Source organism: Anomaloglossus baeobatrachus, chromosome 1 (genome assembly GCF_048569485.1).
Source record: "Anomaloglossus baeobatrachus isolate aAnoBae1 chromosome 1, aAnoBae1.hap1, whole genome shotgun sequence".
NCBI lineage: Eukaryota > Metazoa > Chordata > Amphibia > Anura > Aromobatidae > Anomaloglossus > Anomaloglossus baeobatrachus.
The window spans coordinates 865,510,356-865,536,318 of record NC_134353.1 but is presented as its reverse complement, the minus strand read 5'-3'; the positions used below and the strand labels follow the sequence as shown (position 1 = coordinate 865,536,318).

At 44.1% G+C, this 25,963-nt stretch overlaps 1 protein-coding gene across 6 annotated transcripts in view; it reads left to right on the top strand.

Moving 5' to 3' along the window:
- The window catches only part of MAST4 (microtubule associated serine/threonine kinase family member 4), a 775,598-nt gene that overhangs the window by 425,447 nt on the left and 324,188 nt on the right, over positions 1-25,963 (top strand). For 3 of the 6 annotated variants that reach the window (XM_075325959.1, XM_075325941.1, XM_075325984.1), the window contains 2 exons: positions 5,296-5,316; positions 16,251-16,282. In XM_075325959.1, the coding sequence (XP_075182074.1) occupies positions 5,296-5,316; positions 16,251-16,282 (53 nt within the window). The remainder of the gene's footprint in view (positions 1-5,295; positions 5,317-16,250; positions 16,283-25,963) is intronic. The other 3 variants (XM_075325968.1, XM_075325950.1, XM_075326000.1) reach the window with 1 other exon arrangement.

Here is a 25,963-nt window from a genome sequence, read left to right as displayed (position 1 = left end):
TGTATGATTTTTGATATATATATTATATATATATATATATATATATATATATATTATATATATATATATATAATATATATATATATATATATAATATATATATATATAGATGTTGTTGTGTGTAGTTACCAAGTGTTTGTGTAGGCGCTGTACATGTTCTGGGTGTTGTCTGGGTGTGACGGGGGGTGAGAGCGGTGTTGTATGTGTGTTGGGTGTGTTGCGTTGTTTGTGGAGCGCTGTGTGTCTGTAGCGTTGTGTGTGTGTTGCGCGGTTTGTGTGTGTGTGGTGTGTTTTGGGGGGAGGTATGTTTTGTGCAATGTGTGTGTTGTGCGGTATGTGCGTATATTTGTGTGTGCCGCGGTGTTTGTGTGTTGGGTGTTGTGTGTGTGCAGCGTTGTCTGTGTGTGTGGGTGTCTGTGTAGGGCAGTTGTTTGTGGTTCCCAGTGTGTGTGTGTGGTGTGTGGTGTGTTGTGCAGTGCGTGCGTGTGTGTGTGTGTGTGTGTGCGCATCAGCCTCTCTTCTCTCAGCCTACCTCTCCCAGCCTCCCTCCTCCCAGCCTCCCTCAGCATCAGCCTCCCTCTCCCAGCCTCCCCAAGCATCAGCCTCCACCAGCATCAGCCTCTCTCCTTCCAGCCTCCCCCAGCATCAGCCTCCGCCAGCATCAGCCTCTCTCCTTCCAGCCTCCTCCAGCATCAGCCTCCCTCTCCCAGCCTTCCCCAGGATCAGCCTCTCTCCTCCCAGCCTTCCCCAGCATCAGCTTTCCCCTCCCAGCCTCCCTCAGCATCAGCCTTCCTCAGCATCCGCCTCTCTCCTCCCAGCCTCAGCCTCTCTCCTTCCAGCCTCCCCCAGCATCAGCCTCTCTCCTTCCAGCCTCCCTCAGCATCAGCCTCCCATTCCCAGCCTTCCCCAGGATCAGCCTCTCTCCTCCCAGCCTCCTTCCTCCCAGCCTCCCCCTCCCAGCCTCCCTCAGCATCAGCCTTCCCCTCCCAGTCTCCCCCAGCATCAGCCTCCCCAAGCATCAGCCTCCACCAGCATTAGCCTCTCTCCTTCCAGCCTCCCCCAGCATCAGCCTCCCCAAGCATCAGCCTCCACCAGCATCAGCCTCCCTCGTCCCAGCCTCCCCCAGCATCAGCCTCCCCCTCCCAGCCTCCCCCAGCATCAGCCTCTCTCCTCCCAGCATCAGCCTCTCTCATCCCAGCATCAGCCTCTCTCCTCCCAGCATCAGCCTCTCCTCTCTGTCCCCAGCATCAGCCTCTCTCCTCCCAGCCTTCCCCAGCATCAGCCTCTCTCTTCCCAGCCTCCCCCAGCATCAGCCTCCCCCAGCATCAGCCTCTCTTCTTCCAGCCTCCCCCAGCATCAGCCTCTCTCCTTCCAGCCTCCCCCAGCATCAGCCTCCCTCTCCCAGCCTTCCCCAGGATCAGCCTCTCTCCTCCCAGCCTCCGTCCTCCCAGCCTTCCCCAGCATCAGCTTTCCCCTCCCAGCCTCCCTCAGCATCAGCCTTCCCCAGCATCAGCCTCTCTCCTCCCAGCCTCAGCCTCTCTCCTTCCAGCCTCCCCCAGCATCAGCCTCTCTCCTTCCAGCCTCCCTCAGCATCAGCCTCCCCTTCCCAGCCTTCCCCAGGATCAGCCTCTCTCCTCCCAGCCTCCTTCCTCCCAGCCTCCCCCTCCCAGCCTCCTTCAGCATCAGCCTTCCCCTCCCAGTCTCCTCCAGCATCAGCCTCCCCCTCCCAGCCTTCCCCATGATCAGCCTCTCTGCTCCCAGCCTCCTCCAGCACGCCGTGCTCCTCTGCCGACACTCACACACCCGATCGCATCCACTCACACACACCCGATCGCATCAACTCACACACACCCGATCGCATCCACTCACACACACCCGATCGCATCCACTCACACACACCCGATCGCATCCACTCACACACCCCCGATCGCATCCACTCACACACACCCGATCGCATCCACTCACACACCCCCGATCGCATCCACTCACACACCCCCGATCGCATCCACTCACACACCCCCGATCGCATCCACTCACACACACCCGATCGCATCCACTCACACACACCCGATCGCATCCACTCACACACACCCGATCGCATCCACTCACACCCGATCGCATCCACTCACACACACAGACACTGACGATATCGCACATACGCGCTCACACTCACAACATCCGGAGATACCACATGCCTCTGGCCATGTGATCCTCCGTCAGGTCCTGGAAGGTCACAACAGCACAGTATCGAGGCCGAGAAGCAAGCGATATCGCCGGATGCTGTAAGTATGTGAATGCGATGTGAGGTGTGTGTGTGAGGTGTGTGTGAGGTGTGTGTGAGAGTGAGTGTGATCTGATGTGTGTGTATGTTTTCTTCCGCCGCAGCAGCAGGACCTTGATGCGCTTGTAACCGTGCGAGCGGAGGCCGGGGGGGGGGGGGTGAGGGTGGGGGGGGAGTACAGTACTCCAGTACTCACCTCGGTGACAGCCATGTCAGTTCGGGGAATGTGCGGGGGGGGGGGGGGAAGTACAGTACTCACCTCGGTGACAGCCGTGTCAGTTCGGGGAATGCGCGGGGGGAGGGAGGGGGCGGGGCCAGAGCTAGCGTGCATTGCGTGGGGGGGCGGGGCGGGGCGTGGCCGAATTGCCAATGCCTGCAGGGTGCCGGGGCGAGAGGCCAATCTGTGGGGGGGCGGAGCCTGGGCGAGCGGCTGGCCAATCCGTGTGGGGGCGCAGCCTGGGCGAGCGGCCAATCGGTGTGGGGGGGCGGGACCATGGCGAGCCCAGCGGCCAATCAGCTTTGTGTCACCGTAAGGACACAATTTTGGAGCATGACAGACAGACAGATAGACAGACAGACAGACAGACAGACAGAATAAGGCAATTATATAATTAGATAATATAAATATTGTGGATGTGTGACACATGGGGCACCCTCACCAATGGGCTATTGAACAGAAGGTTCTTGGATGCTGCCAGAACAAGAAACTCTGTCCAAAATATAGTGGCCGCAGTCAAATACTACAGATCTACTCTCTAATCATCTCAAAAGGGGCTGGATCTGCAGTACCCGGACATGGCCACCTTAGAAATGATGAAGCTCTTGTGTTCCAGCATCATCCAAGAACGTCCGGCCAGTTGGCAGTTGTTTGGCGGGGGTGCCTGGTGTTGCACTGTAGTGGGTGAGCATACCCCCTACAAAAGGGAGCTGAGATAACCCGGAATTGTAGTTAATAAAAATGTTTGACTTTTATTATTGTGCATTGTGGTAGGGCACCCCTAGTGGCCGGGTGGGACGGCTGTCGCCACCGTGAAGGAGGAGCCGGCTGAATCACAGGGGAATGAGTGTGTGTGTGCGAGGAGTTGGATCCGGGACAGGAGAGGGAGAACATCGAGGGGCAGAGTGTGTGAGCGGGACCAGCAGGGGGCGCCGGAGAGAAAGGAGTGGAACGTAACCTCAGGGTGTGAAGCAACTGGTGTGGGTCCGGTGTGCGTGTAACCGAAGAGTGGGATCCCGGCGAAGTGGAGTACCCCGGGCATATCCCCACCAGAGGGTGCGTTAGGGCAGGCTGCCCCCAGCTCCACCGAAAGTGCTTGATTCTGCTGCCGGATTGTTATGTACAATAAAGGATGTCTTTTATTACCACCACCCTTTGCCTGAAGATCGTTTGTACACCGTCCGGCGAATGCACCATCACACTCTGCCCCACCAAGTCAGCTCCCGACCTTGAGGTAGTGGTGAAGCCAGGGACAAGCCTGAAAACTACAGCCATGACTACAAGGCCGGAGGCTCCCCTGGCTCGTCATTACAGCACCTCCTCTAATTGGAATTTAATGGCCTACCTCTTTAACTTTCATTTATAAACAGAGGAAGGAGTAGTTGTGTACATATGGTCATGAAGAGTCTAAACTTTAAAGGGAATCTGTCACCATCCAATTTAAGAGCAGCATAATCTAATGGCAGAGTCCCGAATTCCAGCAATTTGTCACTTACACAGTTCTATCGGCAGGAAATTATCACTAGAGGACTACTTGGCCAGCTGTCAGGTAGCCTATTCCTGTCTCCACCACTGATTGAAAGCTTTCTGCCTATCCACAGTGAATATAGAAATCTGCCAACCAGTGGTGAGGACAGAGCTCAGCATTCAGAGAACTGCTAGCAGAAAAATCTGTTTTTAATCAAAACGGCAGCAAGCAGCCCAGTAAGTGACACAACACTGGAATCAGGAGCTCTGCCTCTACATCATGCTGCTCTTAAGTGTGGAAGAAAATGCCTGAGATCAGATTCCATCTAATGATCCATTTGTTTTATCCTTGCACCTTACTAATAAGTCAGTTTATTTTCATCACTCGTCCTTATTTCAGAAAAACCAGGAGCGGCTCCAAAAGTTCAAAGAACATGGATGTGTTTAGACAGCCATGTCACCACATGGGCCTGTCATGTCTCCATAGTGCCAGGGCATGTTGTGATTTACATTAGTCCGAAGCCTTTAGTATCTCAAGAAATGGGAATTGTGGCATTGACAAATTGATGTAACAAAATGACAACATTTGTCTTTGTCACGTGAGGAAAAAAAACAACCGGGTGTCCCTTCCAACCTTGTGAGTTTGAACTGGAAGTGGTGCACGGGCTTTGGGATTTCATCCATCATGTCTTATTTTTTTTTTAAATTAAAAAAAAAAAAAAAAAAAAATAAAATTCCTTTGTTTAGATTCCGCGTCTTAAGTTTGTAAAATGTTGTCAGGTTGTTGCTTCATTTGAAATTTATGACAAAAGCAAATCTCAGATCCGCTGTTAACCATGTGAAAATCGGGTTACATCTCCATTTCCAAAGCTCATAATTCAATCTGGGAAGAAGCGGAAGGAACAGGTCTGAATATGAAAATGTCATTGTAATGTTGAAATATTTCACAAGATGTTTTCCAGCAAATTGATATTTTAGCCACTAGTGTCAGAAGTGCGATGGAATCACTCAGCTCCGTTTCATTGAAGAATTACTGTGCATCATCGGGAAACTTTACAATCAATAAGGACGTCTGCAAATAGGGCAGAAATATATGGCTTTGTTTGTTTTTAACTTTGTGAAGTTTTTCTAACGGCGGAGAATTTATGTAGCTTTTATGGCAAAATCCAGACGGGGCTAATTTACGACTGTCTATGAGAAGACCTCATCAGAATGTGAAGAACATACCTTGTTATTGAGTAATATTTGCAGTATGAATTGCTTAATTTGACTCAATTTGATAATTGCTGGCATAATTCACTATGCTTTTTTCCCCCCTTATTGGTACTAGCCGGATCCTGGACGCATACAGGTAAGAAAACCATGCAAATAATCTTTGGTAATTATCCTTAAAGGGGTTTTCTACTTTAACACTAGAAGTCCAAGAGAGGGGTCATTTGACATTTCTACCATTGAAACCCTATGGAGCTCGAAATTCCTGAGACTTCTAGTGTTAAGAAAGTTGTCCTCAAATATTTTAGATTCTTTCCCCCCCTGAGTCAACATCATCAGTCCACTGCTGCTATTTTGGCTGCAGCGGTGAGGTCCCGTTGACAGCTCACCAATAGACAATGACTGTGTCATATATACAACAGCTAAAAGAATTGGGATGTTTAGTTTGAAAAAAAGAAGGCTGAGAGGAGACTTAATAGCGGTCTACAAATATCTGAAAGGTGGTCACAGTGCACAGGGAACTACCCTATTCTCATTAGCATAAAGAAGTACAAGAAGCAATGGGATGAAACTAAAAGGAAGGAGATTCAGACTACACTTTAGGAAAAATTTTCTGAAAGTGAGGGGAGTCAGGGAGTGGAACAGGCGACCACGGGAGGTGGTGAGCTCTCATTAATGGAAATCTTCAAGCGGAAGCTGGATTAACATATAGCTGAGATGATTTAGGAAAACCTGCACTCACAGGGGAGTTGGACACGAGGTCCCTTCCAACTCTACCATTTTATGATTCTATGACTGAGCTCAAAAGCTGCCGATGTAGACGACATGAGCTACTGAGCTCAGTGACTGTCTGCAGCGATGATGCGCACTGTTGATGTGTCGTCTCTGTTGCAGCCAAAATAATGATTCTGGAGGAGTAGTATGGCGATATTTCTACATTCGGGGAGGGGTGTACCTGCTCTGTTTGTTGCAGATACAAACGCATTTGGACTCCACTTGTCTTAAAGAGACATCCCTTTTAGGCATCCTTCATACCTCCATGCAAAACAGGAACAATTTGCATGGCCTGTGGTGAAGGTGCTTATGTGTGTGCGTGTCCATGTGTGTGTTCCGTGTGCTGTTCCTGTTTACTCAGTGTGACATCCAGATAGCACACGGACAACATGAGCTGTAATACTTACCTGTCTCCGGCGCTGTTGTTACTTCCGGGTCTGCGCTGAGTGCAGTGAATATGCATGAGGCATAATGAGCGAGCCCGGATGTAACCGCAGCGCCGGAGACAGGTAAGTATTAAAATTCTTTATTTTTATGTGACGGATTTCTCCCGTGCGTGTCACACTGATCACAACAGTGTGGGATCCGTGTGACACCCGTGCTACATGGACATATGCGCAGACCCATTGGTTTTGTGGCTCTGTGTGTGACCGTGTCTCTGGTATATGTGAGAATGGACACCACATGTATTGGGGAGACGATGTGTGAAGGAGGGCTTAAGGAACTTTTTCCCCCTAAAATCACCCTCAAATCTTAGCTTGAGGAGTCCTCTTTTATCAAAGTCTGAGACCCTTTTAATAAAACATGGTCTAGCATCAATATAAACCATTGGTGTTTATTAACTTCTATTTACTTGAATGGGACAAGCTGCAGTATCCGACACAGCCACTTGTATGGATAAAAGGGAACCTGTCACCATTTTTTTCCCTATTAAACCAAAAATATCACCTTCTGCAGCTCCTGGGCTGCATTCTAGGAAGGTGCACCTTCTTGCTGGCACCCCTTGCAGACCCCTAAAAGAACTTTATAAAATCTTACTGTTTCCTATGCAAATGAGTTTTGTTGGCCAGATGGGTGGGCTCTAATTCGGATCCTGCCCCCCCCTCCTGCCGCTATTCGCCGTCCCCCAGTCATGATTTCCATGGATGACTCCGCCCCTATGATCGTCCACGCTGCTGGAGTCTGACGGAGGCGCATTTCGCTTTGCCCCTATTGCGGGGCTGAGCATAAAGTTTCCCTCGCGCGAGTGCCGGTGATGTAGTTGCGCAGGCGTGAGATTGTAGGCGGTGCTGTGCATGACCTCACCAGCGTCATCCTAGTAGCCGCCCATAATCTCGCGCCTGCGCAACTATATCACCGGCGCTCGCGCGAGGGAAACTTCATGCTCAGCCCCGCGATAGGGGCACAGCGAAATGCACCTGGGTGAGACTTATTAGGGAAAAAATTGGTGACAGGTTCCCTTTTACCACTGTACACATTAAGGTAAAATTCCCATGAGGAGTTCTTGACGCTGCATATTTTCACTGCACAAAAAAATGTAGCATCTGACAGTTCAAGCAAAATGGATGGGAAAACCATTTTTTTTTTCTTTTCCAACAGAATTGTATTACATGCAGAAAATTTGCAGGTAAAAAAGCACATGCTGTTGCACATGTGATCCAGACTACATCAATGAAAGTTTTGTCAAAGCCAAATACTAGTATCAAAAACAAAACCCCTTTGTAACACATGACATACCCAAAAGAGATTAAAACTGCAACATCAAGAATGTGATCAAAACTCATGGGGGGGAAAAAACATGCACAAAAACACCGTAAAAAATACTCCAGTAAACTATATCTTCACAGATGCCGAAAACCTGCAAAATTAAAAACTCACCAAATCCCCAAATACTCATCATGGTAATATAGCCTAATGGAGCCTGGTCAAGGTCCCAGACAGTGATGATGTGTTAGGATTGTCCTGAACATCCCCTTTTAAAGATATTTTTTTCTTTTTTTTTGTTAGTTAACTTTGTTCAAGTTTAGGGGTCACTCAGATCTGATATTTATTTTGTCTCTTTAGTGAAATCCAAACATTATGTAGAGCCCTTTTAGGCTGCTTTCACACATCCGGTTTTTGCACTGCGGCACAATACGGTGCTTTGCAGAAAAAACTCAACCGTTTGGGGTTTTTTTGCCGCCGGTTGCGTTTTTCCGCATAGACTTGCATTAGCGCCATATTGTGCCGCATGGCCTTGCGTTGCGTACGTTTTTTGCCGGATGCGGCATATTTAGCCCATGCGGCAGCCGGATGGAATGTTACCTGGCACGTTTTTTTGTGTGGCGAAAAAAAAACACATTGCGCCGGACACAGCGTGATGCGGCGCAATTTACAATTCAAGCCTATGGGCGCCAGATGCGGCGTCCTGCGGCAAAAACCGCATCCAGCCGCCGGATGCGTTTTTTTTGCACTGCGCATGCTCCGTATCAAGCCGCATCCGTCAAAAAAACGGATGGGCCGCATGGAAAAACTTATGCAACGGATCCGTTTTTTTTGCCACATCCGTTGCATAGGTTTTTCAGCCGCACTGCAAAAACCAGATGTGTGAAAGCAGCCTTAAAAGGAATCTGTTATCAGGTTTTTTCTACCTCACTTGAGAGGAGTATGATGTATGGTCAGAGACCCATATTTTAGCGATGTCACTTACTGGGCTGCTTGCTATTGATTTGATCAAATCACTGATTTATCTGCAGCAGATCTAGCAGTTCTCTGAAAGCTGAGCTCTGCATTACCACGCCCACGGCACTGATGGGCAGCAATCTGTGTACACTGTATATGAGCAGAAAGCTGCCAATTAGTGGTGGAGGCGGGGTTATACAGAGGTCATGAATATGCTCTACTACTTGGCAGAAGAATTACTAGTGTTCTAGTAAGAATCTCCTGCTGATAAAATTGTGATTTTTATCAAAACTACAGCAAGCAGCCCTGTAAGTGAAACACTGCTGAATTCAGGATCTCTTTCTCTACGTTTTACTTTTCTCAGATTGTGGCAAAAACCTAAGGACTAAGTCCCTTTTAAAATAGTGATCCTATATTGTTATAATGGTCAGCAGACAGCTGCTATATGGGCATAATTCTTACAATGATCTTTATAGTGGAAAGTCGTTATTATGGTACGTGCCCACGACATCAAGAAAGCAAAACATCAAGATTGTGAACATCAACATTGTGCTAGTGTTCAGTCTTTTGCTTACTCCTTCAGGGATTGTAAACAGTGATGCTGTTAAAGAAGCACTCCCATCAAAGTTCTTATCCTCTTAATATTTTGCAATCGTCATCGTATATAGCACTGTGTACTTACAATAGCTAATTTTGCCCTTCTCAGTAAATTCTTCTTTTCTCTATGTAGAAACGGGAAGCCTCTTACTCTTGCATGAAAAGACTTCCTATTTCTACATAGAGCTTAGAAGGATTCAGCTAATCTGGTTTTAACCGAATTATGTCATAGACCTAATGGGAAACAGAAGAATTAAATGGGTAGAAAGGCAAAATAGTCTGTTTTTAATTATATGATGTTTAGACCGAATAGAAAACAGAAAAATTAGCTGGGTAGAAAGGCAAAATGGGCAATTTTAAGTACAGCATGTTATATAACATGATGACTGCAATATGTTAAGAGGACACAAACTTTGATGGGATTGTTTCTTTAAAAAAAAGTAGCATGTTCATATTTATTGCGGCCTCTGTTAGGAAGCCACTTGACACTATAGCAAAGAGCAGAGGGAACAGAAATACCAACAAATGACAGAAAAGCAACCATCGAGTAAAAAGACCCACAGTGTTTTTCTATAACTGCTTCTACATGTAAATCCAGGCTGAACTGCTTCCGGAAAATACACATTGTGTGCACGTAACCTTAGAGAGCCCCTCTTCAGCCTGTTTTAGCACACCTGGCTCCAACAGGGCAGAAAAAGTAATTTTATTTATTTGCTTTGTATGGTTTCGTGTGGACTTTCTCACAATCTCTTGAATGATGAACCAGATTTGTTATGCAGCACTATGAGAGTGAAAGAATATGGCTATTCTGACTACATTGATAGAAGAGGGCAACATTAAGGCCCTGTGCGCACTGGGAAATGACTTTTTTTTTTTTTTAAGAAAAATCCGCACCCTCTGGCAGAATACCGCACCCGCGTTTTTTCCGCGGTTTGCCTCTGTTTTGACGCAGTTTTCCGCAGGTTGATCCTAGAAAGCTATATATCAAAATTATTTAATGAATGATTAGGAAAATAAAAATATATTATAGTTAAAGGGACCTGTCACCAGTTTTTTTCCCCTATAACCTGTGGCCACCACCACTGGGCTCTTATATACAGCATTCTAATATGCTGTATATAAGAGCCCAGGCTGCTGTGTAGAACATAAAAACACTTAACAATACTCACCTAAACCGGTCGCTGCGGTGGAGTTGGCTCAAATAGGCGTCTTTGTCTTCCGGCGCCTCCTCTTTCAGCCATCTTTGACCTCCATCTTCTGAAGCCGTGGTGCATGACGCGTCCGATGTCCTACACACTCGCCGGCATTCAGGTCCTGAGCAGGCGCACTTTGATCTGCCCTGAGCAGGGCAGATCAAAGTATTGTAGTGCGCATGCGCGAGACTGGCGATTGTGTATGACGGAGACGCGTCATGCACACAAGCTTCAGAAGGAGGACGAAGATGGCCGAAAAAGGAGGCACCGGAGGATGAAGACACCCATTTGAGCTACAAACACCACAACGACTGGTTTAGGTGAGTATTCTGAAGTGTTTTTTATGTTCTACACAGCAGCCTGGGCTCTTATATACAGTATTCTAGCATGCTGTATATAAGAGCCCACTGGTGGTGGCCGCAGCTTATAGGGCAGAAAACTGGTGACAAGTTCCCTTTTAAGTATAATATATTTTTATTTTTTTATTAATCATTCATTAAATAAATTCTGAAATATTGCTTTCTGTTCTATAGAGACAGTTATCATGAAAAGTCATGGTGCCTGCCTAGAAATCTTTTCCGTAGAAGTCTATGATCTCCAGTCTATTGCTTCCTACTGTATGTCTTTGAGGTGGTTGAAAAGCATAACATTAAATGTTGCTAACGGTAGCTCAAACATGCTGGATGCCACCATAATCATGTGCAGAAAATAAATAAATGGAAACTGTTTTTATCTAATTAAAAAAATATATATCTATTATGTAAAGCTGAGTGTATGTATATGTGTGTATGTCTGCTAAAGGAATTTGCATGTATAATCACAAAATTGTGCACAGACACGGACTCAGGGAACATCATAGACTATGTTTTGAGGGGAAATTTTATCCCCGTGCTTTACAGTTATTCGCCAAAAAACCTGCCTCCATTAACGTCAGTGGAGCTGGGAGCCACAATGCAGCCAGAACTTCAAAAAAAATGTGCAGCCATGCCCTGAAATGGAATGTTTGTGTGTCACAATGCAGACACAAAGAGACAGGGAAAGAGACAGACAGGGAAAGAGACAGACAGGGAAAGAGACAGACAGGGAAAGAGACAGACAGGGAAAGAGACAGACAGGGAAAGAGACAGACAGGGAAAGAGACAGACAGGGAAAGAGACAGACAGGGAAAGAGACAGACAGGGAAAGAGACAGACAGGGAAAGAGACAGACAGGGAAAGAGACAGACAGGGAAAGAGACAGACAGGGAAAGAGAGACAGAGACTGGGAGAGAAACAGAGAGACAGTTACTATCCCGGGCAATGCTGGGTGCTACAGCTAGTTCTGTAATGCTTAGCATGTGGGAAGAAGTCTCACTCATAGCGGTCCTACAAAATATCTCCAAGTATACACATAATTTTTTAGTAATCGGGATTCGCCTCTGCGCCGTTGAGTTTACTTGCTGATCTACACATTCTGTTTAAAATCTATATGTTCCCAGACTCGTAGGAGATAAATTCCGATTTAAGATTTGTTGCAAACATATGTTGTTGTGTTCCATAACTTTGAAAAGCACTTTATTGCTACTTTTTATGTTCTTTAGCAAGTAGACGTGGCTTCATGAGCTCAGTAAATATAAACCCCAATGGAATATGTGAGTCACACCCAATTGGCAAAAAAAAACAACAAATTAACATTTTTACTGAATAAAAAGAGCCATGTCTCTGGAGCCACATGGCAGAATTGAAATAAACCAAAAGTGGAAGACTCAAGAATAAAAGAGTAAAACCTTTCTAATATTTTAAAAGAATACAGTAGAAAAGACTATTATTAATGTTATGGTGGAGAATTATTGGGTGTTTTTTTTTTGTTTTTTTTTTACTATGATGCCAACTTGATTCCTTTTGTGCTGGTGCGTTTACATTTACATGTACAGGTAACAATTTGGATGTGTGATAATATGGGACATTGTATGCTTAGGTCCCATGAGACCTTGTCAATGCCCCTCTGTTTGTTTTGTTTTTTTGTTTTTTTTTAATGTCAGTTGTCCTTTTCATGTGATCATAACTGATCATTTTGTCCTGGTTGTATTTCCGAATGTGAAAGTCTGAAGTTCTAATGAGCAGGTGATAGGAATGTTATAGCTTGTAGAAGGTTCTCAGAGATCTGCCCTGGTGATCACGGACTAATGACGCAACCGCTGGACCAGGGACAAATCTTTTTAGGTTAAACGGGTACTCCCATCTCCAAGATCCTATCCCAATATGTAGTAGGTGCAATATTATTATTATTATTATTATTATTATTATTATTAGCCAATCCCTCAAATTAGAAATGTACTATAGTTCTCCTGATATAGCCATGTCTATTACCTCATGTGCAGGGCATTGCAGCTTAGGTGTTCATGGTTAAGACCATGAGCAACTAACTGACTGTCACTATTAAGCAAAAAACAAAATAGGAGCGTTAAAGGGCAATACAACATACTGAGAAAAAATATGAGGACTCCTTGTGACAAGAGTAATACATTTATTCCAGAATTATAACAACAAGGAGACAACATTGCAATTATTGAAAAAAGTGCATAGGTGCAGGAAAAATGGTTCCAGAAAAAGTTCCCAAACCATGGGCCCCTGCCATAAAAAGTACAGATCACTGGGTAGCAGTTTAGAATTCAATTCATTATAAATACATAAATATATTGCCGCTTACCCATCAGAGAAAAGTACAACAATACTGGGCAAGTGCCCAGGCAGGGGTCCAGTGCAGGAGAAGGAAGCCCCAACGCGTTTCGCTGCGTTAGCTTCTTCGGGGGGCTCCTATTTTGTTTTTTGCTTAATTTGTACTTTTGGAGTGGCCTAAAAATATCTATATTTACCCCATCTGTTATCCTGAAATTTTGTATTATAACTGACTGTCACTGTATGAGTGGACGTAATCATGGATACCTAAGCAGCAATGCCCTGCACATGAGGTAAGGGACATGGCTATATCAGGAGAACTATTCCACATTTCTAATTGGACGGATTGGCTAATATTCTTATTATTACACCTACTACATATTGGGATAGGAAAGAAGAGTATTTACTGACCTGCATAAAATTTTAATACTCAAAGTAATTCTGAACATTTTGCATATTTGTGGAAATATAAAAAGGCTCGTACACTAGGGGCCTGAAATACAGGACCATATTTAGTATACATATTCCCACCCTCTGTTGTAAAGCGCTGCTATATGGCCCCTACAGTAACCTGTGAGGTGATTCTATATATCCCAATGCTGATTTCATACCTCAGATGACTGTATGTGGGGTCTGCACCTCTATAATACGGTCATACTCAAACCATATGGAGGACACATGAATTTAAAGGGGTTGCCCAATGAAAACAAACGATCACATATTATAATAATAATTTTATTCATTTATATAGCGCTATTAATTCCACAGCGCTTTACATACATCAGCAATACTGTCCCCATTGGGGCTCACAATCTAGAGTCCCTATCTGTATGTCTTTGGAGTGTGGGATGAAACCGGAGTACCCGGAGGAAACCCATGCCAACACGGGGAGAACATACAAACTCCTTGCAGATGGTGTCCTTGGTAGGATTTGAACCCAGAACACCAGCACTGCAAGGCTGCAGTGCTAACCACTGAGCCACCGTGCCGCCCTTGCACACAGTATTGGTGATTAGTTACTGATTGGTGTGTGTCTGGCCTCTGGGACCTGCACCGATCTGCAGACTAGTAGGGAATTTTTATCTCTGTTGCAAAATGGAGTGAAAGGTTGGAACGTGGCACTTTTGTGCTCGTTAGAATAGAGCAGCAGTGCTCCTGCTCCACCACAGCTTCATTCATTGCCTATGGGGCTGCCGAAAAAAGCCTGACAGCCCCTTAGGGAATGAGTGTAGCGTTGGTGGAGCATGAGCACTGCCGCTCTTTTCTAGAAGGGCCACGTTCTGCCAGTCAGTGTGGTTCTCCACGGATCCCCACTGTTCAATAAGTCATCATTGGAGAAATTCTTCTAACTACTGAAGGGCTGTAGGGACTCTTCCTTACAGGCTCTGTGCGCTTTACATAGCTAATTATAATAATAATCTTTATTTCTATAGCGCCAACATATTCCGCAGCGCTTTACAATTCAGGAATTAATGCATAACAACGATGACTTGCAAAGGCCATTAATCTGCAGAGCAAAAAAAAAAATTTTTTTTTTTTTTCTGACTTTAGCTGTGTTTTTGTGAGCAGAAAATAAACCATTAGTCAGCAAAACATCCATCCATGTAAACTATGATGTGCTGCCAACAGTAATGTAAACTTTATGGGGGCAATTGATCATAGGAACTGTTGTTCTTCACTATGCAGATTGCAATTCATGATGAACAAAAAAGATCAAATTCCTTTTTTGGGAATCTGTCAGTAGGATCTACCCTCCTAAGCCATCAATATGGACATGTAGGTCATAGGAAGCTGAACAAAATGATACCTTGTTATCTACAATCCGATGCCTTATTTCAGAGAAATCCACTTTTTCCTTAATATGGAAATGAGCTGTTAAGATCTATGGGCCGGACACAGATCTCCCTGAGAATCTCACTCCAGAGCTTATTGTAAATGAAAGGGGGCGTTACCAGTGTGAGACATGTAACGACTGACCGTCTGCACTCCTGATCTACATGTCTCACACTAGTAACACCCAGTTTTCATATAAAATAAGCTATGAGGGCAAATTCTCAGGGAGTTCAGTGTACGACCCATAGCCTGGAATAGCTCACCTTCATGTAAGCATGATGTGGTTTTCACTGTAATAAATCATCGGATTGCAGATATCAAGGTATCAGTTTATTCAGCTTTTAATGACGAACATACTGATAGATTAATGCAAACAAAGGAAACCTGGTTGTGCAAAGAAAGCAACCAAACACGAGTATATTGTCCAATAAAAGTATTATTTATTATTCAAAAAGTAAAAACAACAATCAAAGAGAATACATATACTCAAAATAAGATTTACTACTAATAACTGGTGCTACACAAAAACAGGGGGGCAGCATAGTGTCCACAGCCAATATATCAGTAAACTGTAAATAAAGAAACAACCAACAGCCTAGAATGTAAAGTGCCAGTGCATTGTGCCTAATCAATAGATACACAAGAAAGAGGCCAGTATCAGTTGTAAAGATTCTGCTTGCCATTGGTGGCCAATGGTGGCTATGCATCCCCCTCTCCCCAACGCACGTTTCACCCTTTTACATCAGGGGGCCGGATAGATGGCTTAAGATGGTTGATACTATTCAGATTCCCCTTAATAGACAAAAACTTAGAATAAAAGCAATGTGCAAGTACTCTGCAATAAGTAATAAGATCCTAACTGTACATTCACACGTAAGTGATTTATTGGTGAATTGTTCTCAGCAGAGGATTAGTTCTATTCATTTGAATGGGATTATGCATGGTTTTCTGGACTCTCCATGCAGATATATAGGAGATTGGCAAACATTTCTGCCACAATTTTTTTTTTTGCTTGTGAATTTATCCTAATTCAATCATTATTGATTTAATGAACAAAGAAACATTAAAACGGAACAACAGCAGCCATGTAAGTTTTATGGATTTTCTTTGCAGAAGCCGACCTTGGAGTGACGAGCGACAAGCCGGCTGATCGGTTATCTCCCGATGTTCTGCATAATGTCCAATACATTGTTTTTGTAATAAGTTGCTGTCAGATTAAAAATGTGATTCCCTCCCACCGTGTTGTAAATCACTCTGCAATTTAAGTATTGTGGGGATGTATATTTTTTATTCGCTTTATACAGATGTTGGCGTCTTCCCCTTTTTTTTAACCGAATATGTACTTTGTTCTCTTTCAGAAAGAACTGAGCCTACCAAGACGGGGAAGCTTGTGAGTAAATGAGCTGCATTTGTTGTAATGTTTCCGGCGAAGACTGACATTGAATTCATATTGATGTTTTATTCATGGAGCCGATATTGGCTGCTGGGTTACAAAACACACACTGTATGCAAAGTTCAATATTGCGGCTCCTGTTGATTAGTATTTGCCTTACATGTTTTATGGGGACACGAATCGGCACATATCTGAGATATGATGAGCAGTAAAGCTCCGGCCGCGCTATTGTTTGGATTGTAATTTGTGCTTTTTATAGATTGACTTCTGTCCTCGGAGTCTCCTTGACAATTAGCCGAAGAGACTTAGGAATTTCTATTTCTTGTGTAGAGTTGTATGTCACAATATAAAGCCGAATATTACAGATACAGAATCCGATCGTGTCTTATAGGAATGGATACAACCTATACAAGTCTATAGCAGTATCATTGTGTTTGGTCTAATACCAGTGAAGACGTTGTGATGTCTGTGTAAAACGAGGCCTTCTTTTGTTTTTGGGGGTTTTTTTGGTTGTTGTTTTTTTTTTTTTACAATAAAAAAATGTTCAAAATATTTTCTAATTCACATCTATTTTGAAATGTTATATTTCTGTATTTCAGAAAATGCACCTTTTTAGCTTCTGATGTGCTTTTGTTATTCAACTTTTTATTGAGTTTTAAACATAAGCAACAAATCAAACATAAAATACAGCAATGAATATATCACTGAATAAAATGCAAGCACAACAAGTGCAATTACAGGAGGGGGCTACAGACAATCGAGCCCTCATAGGGGTGACGCAGCCAAGAAATAGGAAGAAAGTGAGATGATTCAAAGAAAGGAAAGTGGAGGCCTGGGTAGCCAAAAACTGCTTAAGTTTATGACGATACAAAGTGGAGGAAAGAAAGGCCTCCCAATGAAACTACTCTGTAGCCACGAAGTTCATTTCCTGTTGGGCGTGCGCAATGAGGGTTTCCATGCGATAGATCATTGATATTTCGGACAACCGTTCCTCTGGGGGGGAGGGGTCTGTTGATCTCCAATGCCGAGGGATTACGGTTTTGGCCGCTTGAAGGAGGTGCCTCAGTAACGATTTTTTGTAAATAGACTTGGACATGGAAAAAATGTACGATAAAATTGCTTCTGGGGATGGGGGAACAGATACCCCAGTCACCTCCGCAGCCACTTTAAGCACACTCTCCCAGAGGGCGCTCAAGATTGGGCAAGACCACCATATATGTGTCATTGTTCCAACTGCCGCCCCACAGCACCAACATACATTTGTGACCTCGGGCAATCATTTATTCAAGGTGTAAGGGACCCTATACCACCTAGAAATTATCTTTAAAATTGGTCTCCTGGGATTTGGATGCTATCATGGATTTATGCGAGAGGGAAAAACATCTGTCCCATTGGACTTTTGTAAAGGTTTTGTTGAGTTCAGTTTCCCAGGCCTTGCAATAAGATGGAAGAGAGCTAAGGTCCCTATCTAGAAGCAGTTTAAAGACTGTCTAGGTCACATGCAGGATGGTAGGCTGTGTTAGGCAAAAGGTCTCAAAGGTCAACAAGGGACCTGTGAGGGACCCGCGGTTGGGTAGAGAGGAATAGAAATGTCAAAGCTGGGCAGACTCAAATTCATAGCACGGGAGGAGGGGGGGACGGTCCCCCAGGATAAAACAAAGAGACAGAAGCACTTGATATCCTTTTTTGAGCCAAAGCTAGAACTGGATCCCAAGGTAAGGAAACCAATTCGCATTGGATGAATACATTTGCAGGACTATGATCCATCAGCCAGGTTAGTAGTCTCTGGGCACTGGACGTTTGGAAATGTCTTACCCTCTGGGCTCCATGTTGCAGTCTTTGATTAGCCGAGTCAGTGCACCATCATCATTGTGGCATTGTTCTCAGGTGATATCTCAACAATTTTGCTACTGAAAAGCCGCATTGGAGATACTGGAAGGGGAGAGATTCATGAACTTCACATCCCGTGGTCACGGAGCAATGACTCAGTGGTCGATGGGACGAGTGTCCTGCAAATTGATACGCCCAACGCTAAAACAAATGGGTTCTTCCATTGTACTTCTTCTTTATGGATCCCCATCTCCTTTGGCTCCAAAACCACATGTGTGATTTAAGCCTTAAGGCAACCATATTCCTTTAGTTCCGAATGGCTGAATTCCACAAAGATGAACATCCTTGGCCACAAAAACCAGAAAGGAATAAGCAGCTGTCAGACACCAGTGGTTTATCTCCAGTGAAAATGGAGTATTGGGCATCTTGGCACCCTCAAACATATTGCATGTTTGGTCCAAACAAATTCATCAAGATTGTCAGACATTTATATAATGTGTCTTACCACCTTTCCCGCACCATAATAAGCACGTTACGTATAGTACAGGTGCCGGAGTTGCCTTTACATTGCCTGCGTTAGTCTGGTCCATAAAATGGTCTAAAGTGGTGCATACTGCTATGATCTGCGTGAAAAGTCAGCCATGTGCTCGGGCACACTGACTATAATAATAGGTTTGTGTGGTGTCCGTGGCGCACATGGACCAATTATACGCCTGTCTGAACAAACCCTAAAGGTGAGGATTGTGCTTTTGATAGAACTACAAATCTTCTATACTATACATAATTTTTTTTATTATACTGAAGTAATAACTGATATTATTAGTAAACAGCTTATTACATATGCTATGTCTAGGTTGCATTTTACTGGTTGTGGGTAAACAGATTTGCAGTCATTGTATTATCCATGGTTTTATATATAGAGAAATACAGCCGGTGTCATCCTAAAGTCACATTGTGGAGATCATTTTATGACTGGCGTCTGCTGGTGTGGGTAGGATATGGCCTGCTGTGCTGTCATAGTAAGAGATACGAGCGGCGGCTGAAATTATACCGATGACAAATAGTCGCCTCAATAATATCTGTTCATGACGGTGATAAGCCAAAAGATTGATAACATAATTTTTCTTTTCTTAGCCGACAAAAGATGATTTATTCCTGCACTAAAGCCATTGTTTCATTTCTAAATAGTTATGACATAAAGAATTCATAAAGTGCTGGTTTTACAGCAATATGTTGGAATAAATACTATTATAGGATTATGAATTCCACAATGTATCCTTAGCTTGGAGCGACTATTGAACATGGATTACTTCATCTTTTTTTTGCCTCCATGTGTATGTGACTTATTGGCTGGTTATCCTTTACCACCGGGGCTTTCATTGTTTTTCACCCATGTCCTGACTTTCTACTGAGCTTATAACCGTATTTATACCCCGCAACCAATCTGAGGAAAGAGAACTGCTCGGGGGAGGGAGATAGCAGCAGCCTAAACCAATAAGAAGACAGGGGGTGTGTTTCAGACTACTGCAGACAATGTGTACAAGTTTGGGGTCTCCAACACTGACCTCTTTGCTTCAGGCTGAAATTTTACGATAGGACTTTATAACATTATTTTGTATTGATTATGATCAAGAAAACCAACAAAACCCCAAAATACCGCTAAAAACAGTTTAATTCATACTTGTTAAAATAGATGACCCCAAAACATACAAAAAAAACACACAACAAGAAACCACAAGAAGTTTGTGTCCTAATTTAGGTAAGAAGGGGCCCAGTTGCCCTTCAAATATCCCAACCTTATATTGTCTTAAATTGAAGCCTCCTTTGCACTCCCTCTAACCGAAGACTAGCTTTACTTGAGTCCAACGTATGGTGTTTCACGGATAGCTGTCGCGGAGTGGGGGCACCATGACGTCAATTTAGGGTGCCGACCTTCGCGGCAAGGTAGGGATATTTGAAGGGAATGTGGGCCTCTTCCTGCCTGAACTACAACACACCACTTTTGTATTTTTTTGTTTTGTGTTCTAACAAGTATGATTTAATAAACGGTTTTTAGGTTTTTTGTTTTGTTGGTTTTCTTGAATTTATGATTACCCCTTCAATAACTTTACAGGGCCATTGAGTCAACGGGCATCGGGCAAGCAAGACATTCACATAGTTCCTGTTCCCAGTCCGAGAGCACTGAATTGGACCATGGACTTTGTTTGTGCAGATCCATTCATCTCCGAATGTGGGATATTCATCGGAGTAAGACATACTCTTGGACATATAAAAAGCCAGATAAACTATAAAGACTATGTATTCTGTCTGTGAAAAACACATATAGAATGCATGCATGAAACTCGCACATGAAGCGAGGCCTTTATTTCATTCATTGATTTCTTTCTAACCTTGAACTGCATCTGATATTCACTTCATTATATAGAAAATGTACTCTAATTTATTAATTATTTTTTTCAATGAAATTAGCTGCTAATTGTTAATGAATAATGTCACTCAATAAACCCTCAGGGGTTATGATGTGTAAAAGCAAGGTACAAGCAAATGAAGTGGTTTACAGCAAATAGATTCACATTTCTTTTGTTCTTTTGCAGTCTTATAAGTAATTTCCACCAATTTGTTGTGACCTTGAAGTTTGGGTGTGTGATATATACAGTATATGTTGCTAAAACAAATTGAAATAGATCACTTCAGTCTGACATCAGCTCATGATTAATAACCATAAATTAAAGTTGAATTATAGTTACTGCTATAAATTGTGTAATCTCTTGAAAATGAAACGATGTATCAATGGTCAATGGAAGCCAAGATTGTCACCTAATTGATGGCTAGATTTCAAATCACCCCAGAGTAAGAGAAAAATTATATTTTTAATCAGAGGCAAATCCTAGTTGCGGATTCACATTAACTGTTGCAGTGATGGAATTCAGGCAATGCGTAGGTCTCTACCTACCTTCAGGTGCTTCCAACAACATCTGGGGACCTCCTACCAGACCTGGGTCAGGGCATCAGTCAGCTCCTGGACAGTCTGCAGTGCTACTTAGTGTTGTTGGACTGATAATCAGGTTCTCAATTAGCCCTCAAGCCAAAATCCAGTCAATGGCATCAATTCCTGCATCATTCGGAAACTGCCTACACACGGTGGCCAAATGAGGGCGTACATTGTCCTGCACCAGGGGGAGCCCAGAGCCCATTGCACCAGGATAAGGTCCGTCACTGACACCAAAAATTTCATAATAGTACCTAATAACAGTTAGGGTAGCCTTAACTATCACATAGAGGTTCAAGGAAAATGTTCTGTCCCAGACCATTACAGACCCACCATCAGACCGGTCACGCTACCTTCTACGGGACCTGGACATCAGTCAGCTCCTGGACAGACTGTGGTGCTACTTAGCGTTTTTGGACTGATGCATAATCAGGTTCTCAATTAGCCCTCACATTTCCCAAGCCAGAGTCAAGTTAATGGCATCAATACCTTCGTCATTCGGAAACTGCCTACACACTGTGGCCAAATGAGGTTGCACCTTGTCCTGCACCAGCAGGAATCCAGAGCCCTTTGCACCAGGGTAAGGTCTGTCACTGATTCCAAGGATTTCGTGTTAGTGCCTAACAGTTAGGGTACCCTTCACTATCACGTAGCGGTTCAAGAAAAATGTACTTCCCCAGACCATTACAGACCCACAATCACACTGGTCATGCTGGATGATGCATAAAAATATCTGAAAAGCCCATTAATAATGTGGCACCTTTTGCCATTTTCATGCCAGCTATGTAGCATAGGAGTGTTGTGCCCCCGGTCATCAAATCCATGATGAGCGGTGGCGTTCAGTTTGCCATGCCACAAATCTTAAGATTTTGGCTAGGCGCACATGAAGACGCAAGCAACTTCGTGCCTAACCTGATTCATTAAGAGACCCATGCTTTTCAATGAATCAAAAGCTTCACACTCCAGGGAGCAGGGAGAATGACCGGACTTGACTAATTGGGGCCTAAGATATTGAGGAATTTTGCATTTCCGAGAAGGATTTGGAGAATTTCATCTGTTCCCCACTAAGTTACTGCTGCAAAAACTCTAAGAAAAACTGAGTGTACATATCCAGTAGTCTAAATTGGGCTACGTTATAGGGTGGTGGCCATGACGGATTGTCGAAGAGTTTGTTTTGTATGAGACCCCTCCAGTTTTGGCCAACTACTCCCATCAGCAGTACTGCTCCTGCCTCTGAAGGAGCGACATCTGTTCTCTATTGTTCTCTCCTCTATGGTGCAAGAAAGTGAGCCTTTGAAGATGTTGGTAAATGTTTCTATGAGGGTCAAGCCAGGAAGCATTTTCTAAAATTTCCTAAGAAAACCAATTTCTAGGCAAAATGTAAGGTATTAGATATTTGACGTCTGGAGAGAAAATGCTAAATGAGTAATAAAATGGTTCCTACATTTGTTATTTCACTGTAAAGCCATGTAGTTTAGTTTCCCAGCATGAGCTTAGGACGGCAGGTGTTCTATAGTGTGTCAATCTATTGTATCGTGCCCATAAAACCAGCAACACTGCACAAAGCACAAGCCGACAGTGTGAGCTGCATTCCAGTTATTATGGGTTTACAGGATTTGTGACCTTAAAATGCACTTTACAAATATTGAAATATTGAGTTAAAATATCCTCATAAACCAAATGGTAGAAAAGTAATGATGTTTGGAGAGGTAGCCATCCCATAATAGTATAATGGGGACTGTGCGGACTATGGATGCAATCATTTATGAAGAACATGTCACGTTCAATATTGATGGTTACCATTCACTTTGTGCCATCAGTTTGCATTTGCAATCTATCACTTTAAAACAGAAAAGGACATTTTCCTCCACTCTCCGCATGGATATTAGTGCGCACTAATGTGGAGTTTGTGATCACTGGGACAAACACTAGGGCTAAAACTTAAAGGAGTAGTTTCGATTTAGTTTCCAATAGGGTAGGACATAATCCACTTTTTTAATTTACTTAAACTTAAAATTGTGTGTCCCCCCAAAAAAAATACATAACAAAATATCCAAACCCCCCCCCCCCTCCCGAAAAAAAAAGAAAGAGGAGAGCAGCATTCCAATATTAATGTGCAAAAAACACAGACTCTCTATTAACCCATGAAGTGCAGTGCAACATTTCGGCTGATGAACAATGAGCCTGTCTTTTTTGCACATTAATATTGGAGTGCTGCCCTCCTCTTTCTTTTTTCGGAGGGAGGAGTTAGCTATTGTGGTGTCTTTGGTAACCCTCTGGAGGCGCGCACCCAGAAGTTTTTCTTAATTTTTTTGTTCTATTTCCATAAAAAAAATATGGATTTATACTATGTAATGCATTCGTAGAAAAAGAATTCAAGAGCAAACATGGCAGCTATCAAGGTGACCCCCCCCCCCATTTTAGTTACAGGTCATTGCATTTATTAAAAAATCACCTCCATCTGTATTATTTTTTTAATTAAGTGTGTGTATATATGCATGTAATATAGGGTGAGTGTATAATACTTCTCTACCGCCGCTCTCTCCGGTGTCAAGCGTTGCTCTGCTCCTCTTCTCAGTGATGTCACTGCTCTAAAGACTTTCCTGGTCACACTGAACTCTGCATGACCCGAAAGTGGATTGATTTTACAGTGTAAGTCTATGGAGTGATGGAATGAGGTTCTATAGACTTACATTGTAAAAAAGACTTCCGGTACACAACACAGAGTGAGCTGGCTAGGTGGAATGGAGATAACGTCACTGAGAAGTGGAGCAGAACGGCTTTGGACAATGGAAAGTAGTAGGTGAGAATAGTAATACTCACACTACATGCCATACGCATATTTAATACAAAATATATCGGTGAGAGGTTGTGATGGTGTGATATTGTGGGTTATGTACCATTTTGTGTGGGTTCATGTTTTGGGTGTGGTGGTCTGTCTATTCGATATATTGTTGGTCCTGTTAAGTCAGGTTATATCCCCTTTCAGTGCTTCTGTCCCTAGATCTAGGGGAGGGAGCCTGGAATCCACCCAAACTCCCTGTTTACCTGGGGGATTATTCATTCTGGCTGAGAAAGACAAGAGAGGAGGAGTAAGATTGATCCTCTGAGGGACAAGCTGACACCCCAGAGAGACTGTGAGAAACCCCGATTTCCCTGGAAAAGGACTGCTGGAGGATTATTTCTAACCTCCTTGGACATGTTTACCATTACTGGACGATTTTACTCTCTGCGTGGTAGATTATTTGATGGACATTCTGGATTGTATGGAATTAATATTCTTTGGATGATTCAATCATCTCTCGCTCTGTTGATTGTGGGTGACTGGGTCCTTCTCCGATATGAGAGGGTTTCTTTAAGGAGAACTTCTACCTCTGTGTAAAAGCATCCGCCAGCCAACTGTGTAAAGGTCCAGTCACACTAAACAACTTACCAGCGATCCCAACAACGATAGGGATCGTTGGTAAGTTGCTAGGAGGTTGCTGGTGAGATGTCACACTGCGACGCTCCAGCGATCCCACCAGCAACCTGACCTGGCAGGGACCGCTGGAGCGTCACTACACGAGTTGCTGGTGAGCTCACCAGCAACCAGTGACCAGCCCCCAGCGCCGCGTGGAAGATGCTGCGCTTGGTAACTAAGGTAAATATCGGGTAACCAACCCGATATTTACCTTGGTTACCAGCGCACGCAGCTACACGTGCAGAGAGCAGGGAGCAGCGCACACTGAGCGCTGGCTCCCTGCTCTCCTAGTTACAGCACACATCGGGTTAATTACCCGATGTGTGCTGCAGCTAAATGTGCACAGAGCAGGGAGCAGCGCACACCGGGTGCAGCTGCACAGGGTACATATATAGGGAATAGAGTACAGGGTGCAGCTGCACAGAGCAGGGAGCAGCGCACACCGCTTAGCGCTGGCTCCCTGCTCTCCTAGCTACAGCACACATCGGGTTAATTAACCCGATGTCTCCTGCAGCTACATGTGCACAGAGCAGGAGCCGGCACTGACTGTGAGAGCGGCGGAGGCTGGTAACAAAGGTAAATATCGGGTAACCAAGGACAGGGCTTCTTGGTTACCCGATGTTTACTGTGGTTACCAGCCTCCGCAGAAGCCGCCTCCTGCTGCCTGCACATTTAGTTGTTGCTCTGTCGCTGTCACACACAGCGATGTGTGCTTCACAGCGGGAGAGCAACAACTAAAAAAATGGCCCAGGACATTCAGCAACAACCAACGACCTCACAGCAGGGGCCAGGTTGTTGCTGGATGTCACACACAGCAACATCACTAGCAACATCGCTGTTACGTCACAAAAGTTGTTCGTTAGCAGCGATGTTGCTAGCGATGTTGCTTAGTGTGACAGGGCCTTAAGACTGCAGATCTACACCTCACCTACTCGCATGCCACCCAACCTCCCTTAGATTAACTGACACCAATAAAACACTGAAACGTATACTTTTAGTGGATGGGTTCGGCAACAGCTTTATTTAATTTTTTCCATCAACGATTTTTTTTTTTAAACTATATAACATGTTTACCATTCTGAAGCCGAGATATTATGCATCACCGGACTCCCAGAAAACAAGTCCATCCTCGGTTCTATGTTCTCCAACCGTTTATTTTATATACTGCCAGCTGTGACTTGAATTATACCGCTAAAACAAGAAAACCATATCAGCAAAACATAATGAACCATATAGAACAAAGGGATGGTGGGCGGGAGCCCAGTTAAGAGGTTCCGGAAAGCAGCTGACAAGCGCTCAGTCCAGCCCTAATAAGCAACTGAAGGTACCAATGACCTATACAGGATGTGGGACAGAGGGGTAACATGGAGGGAAGGTGCATCATAACCAGTGTTACCTT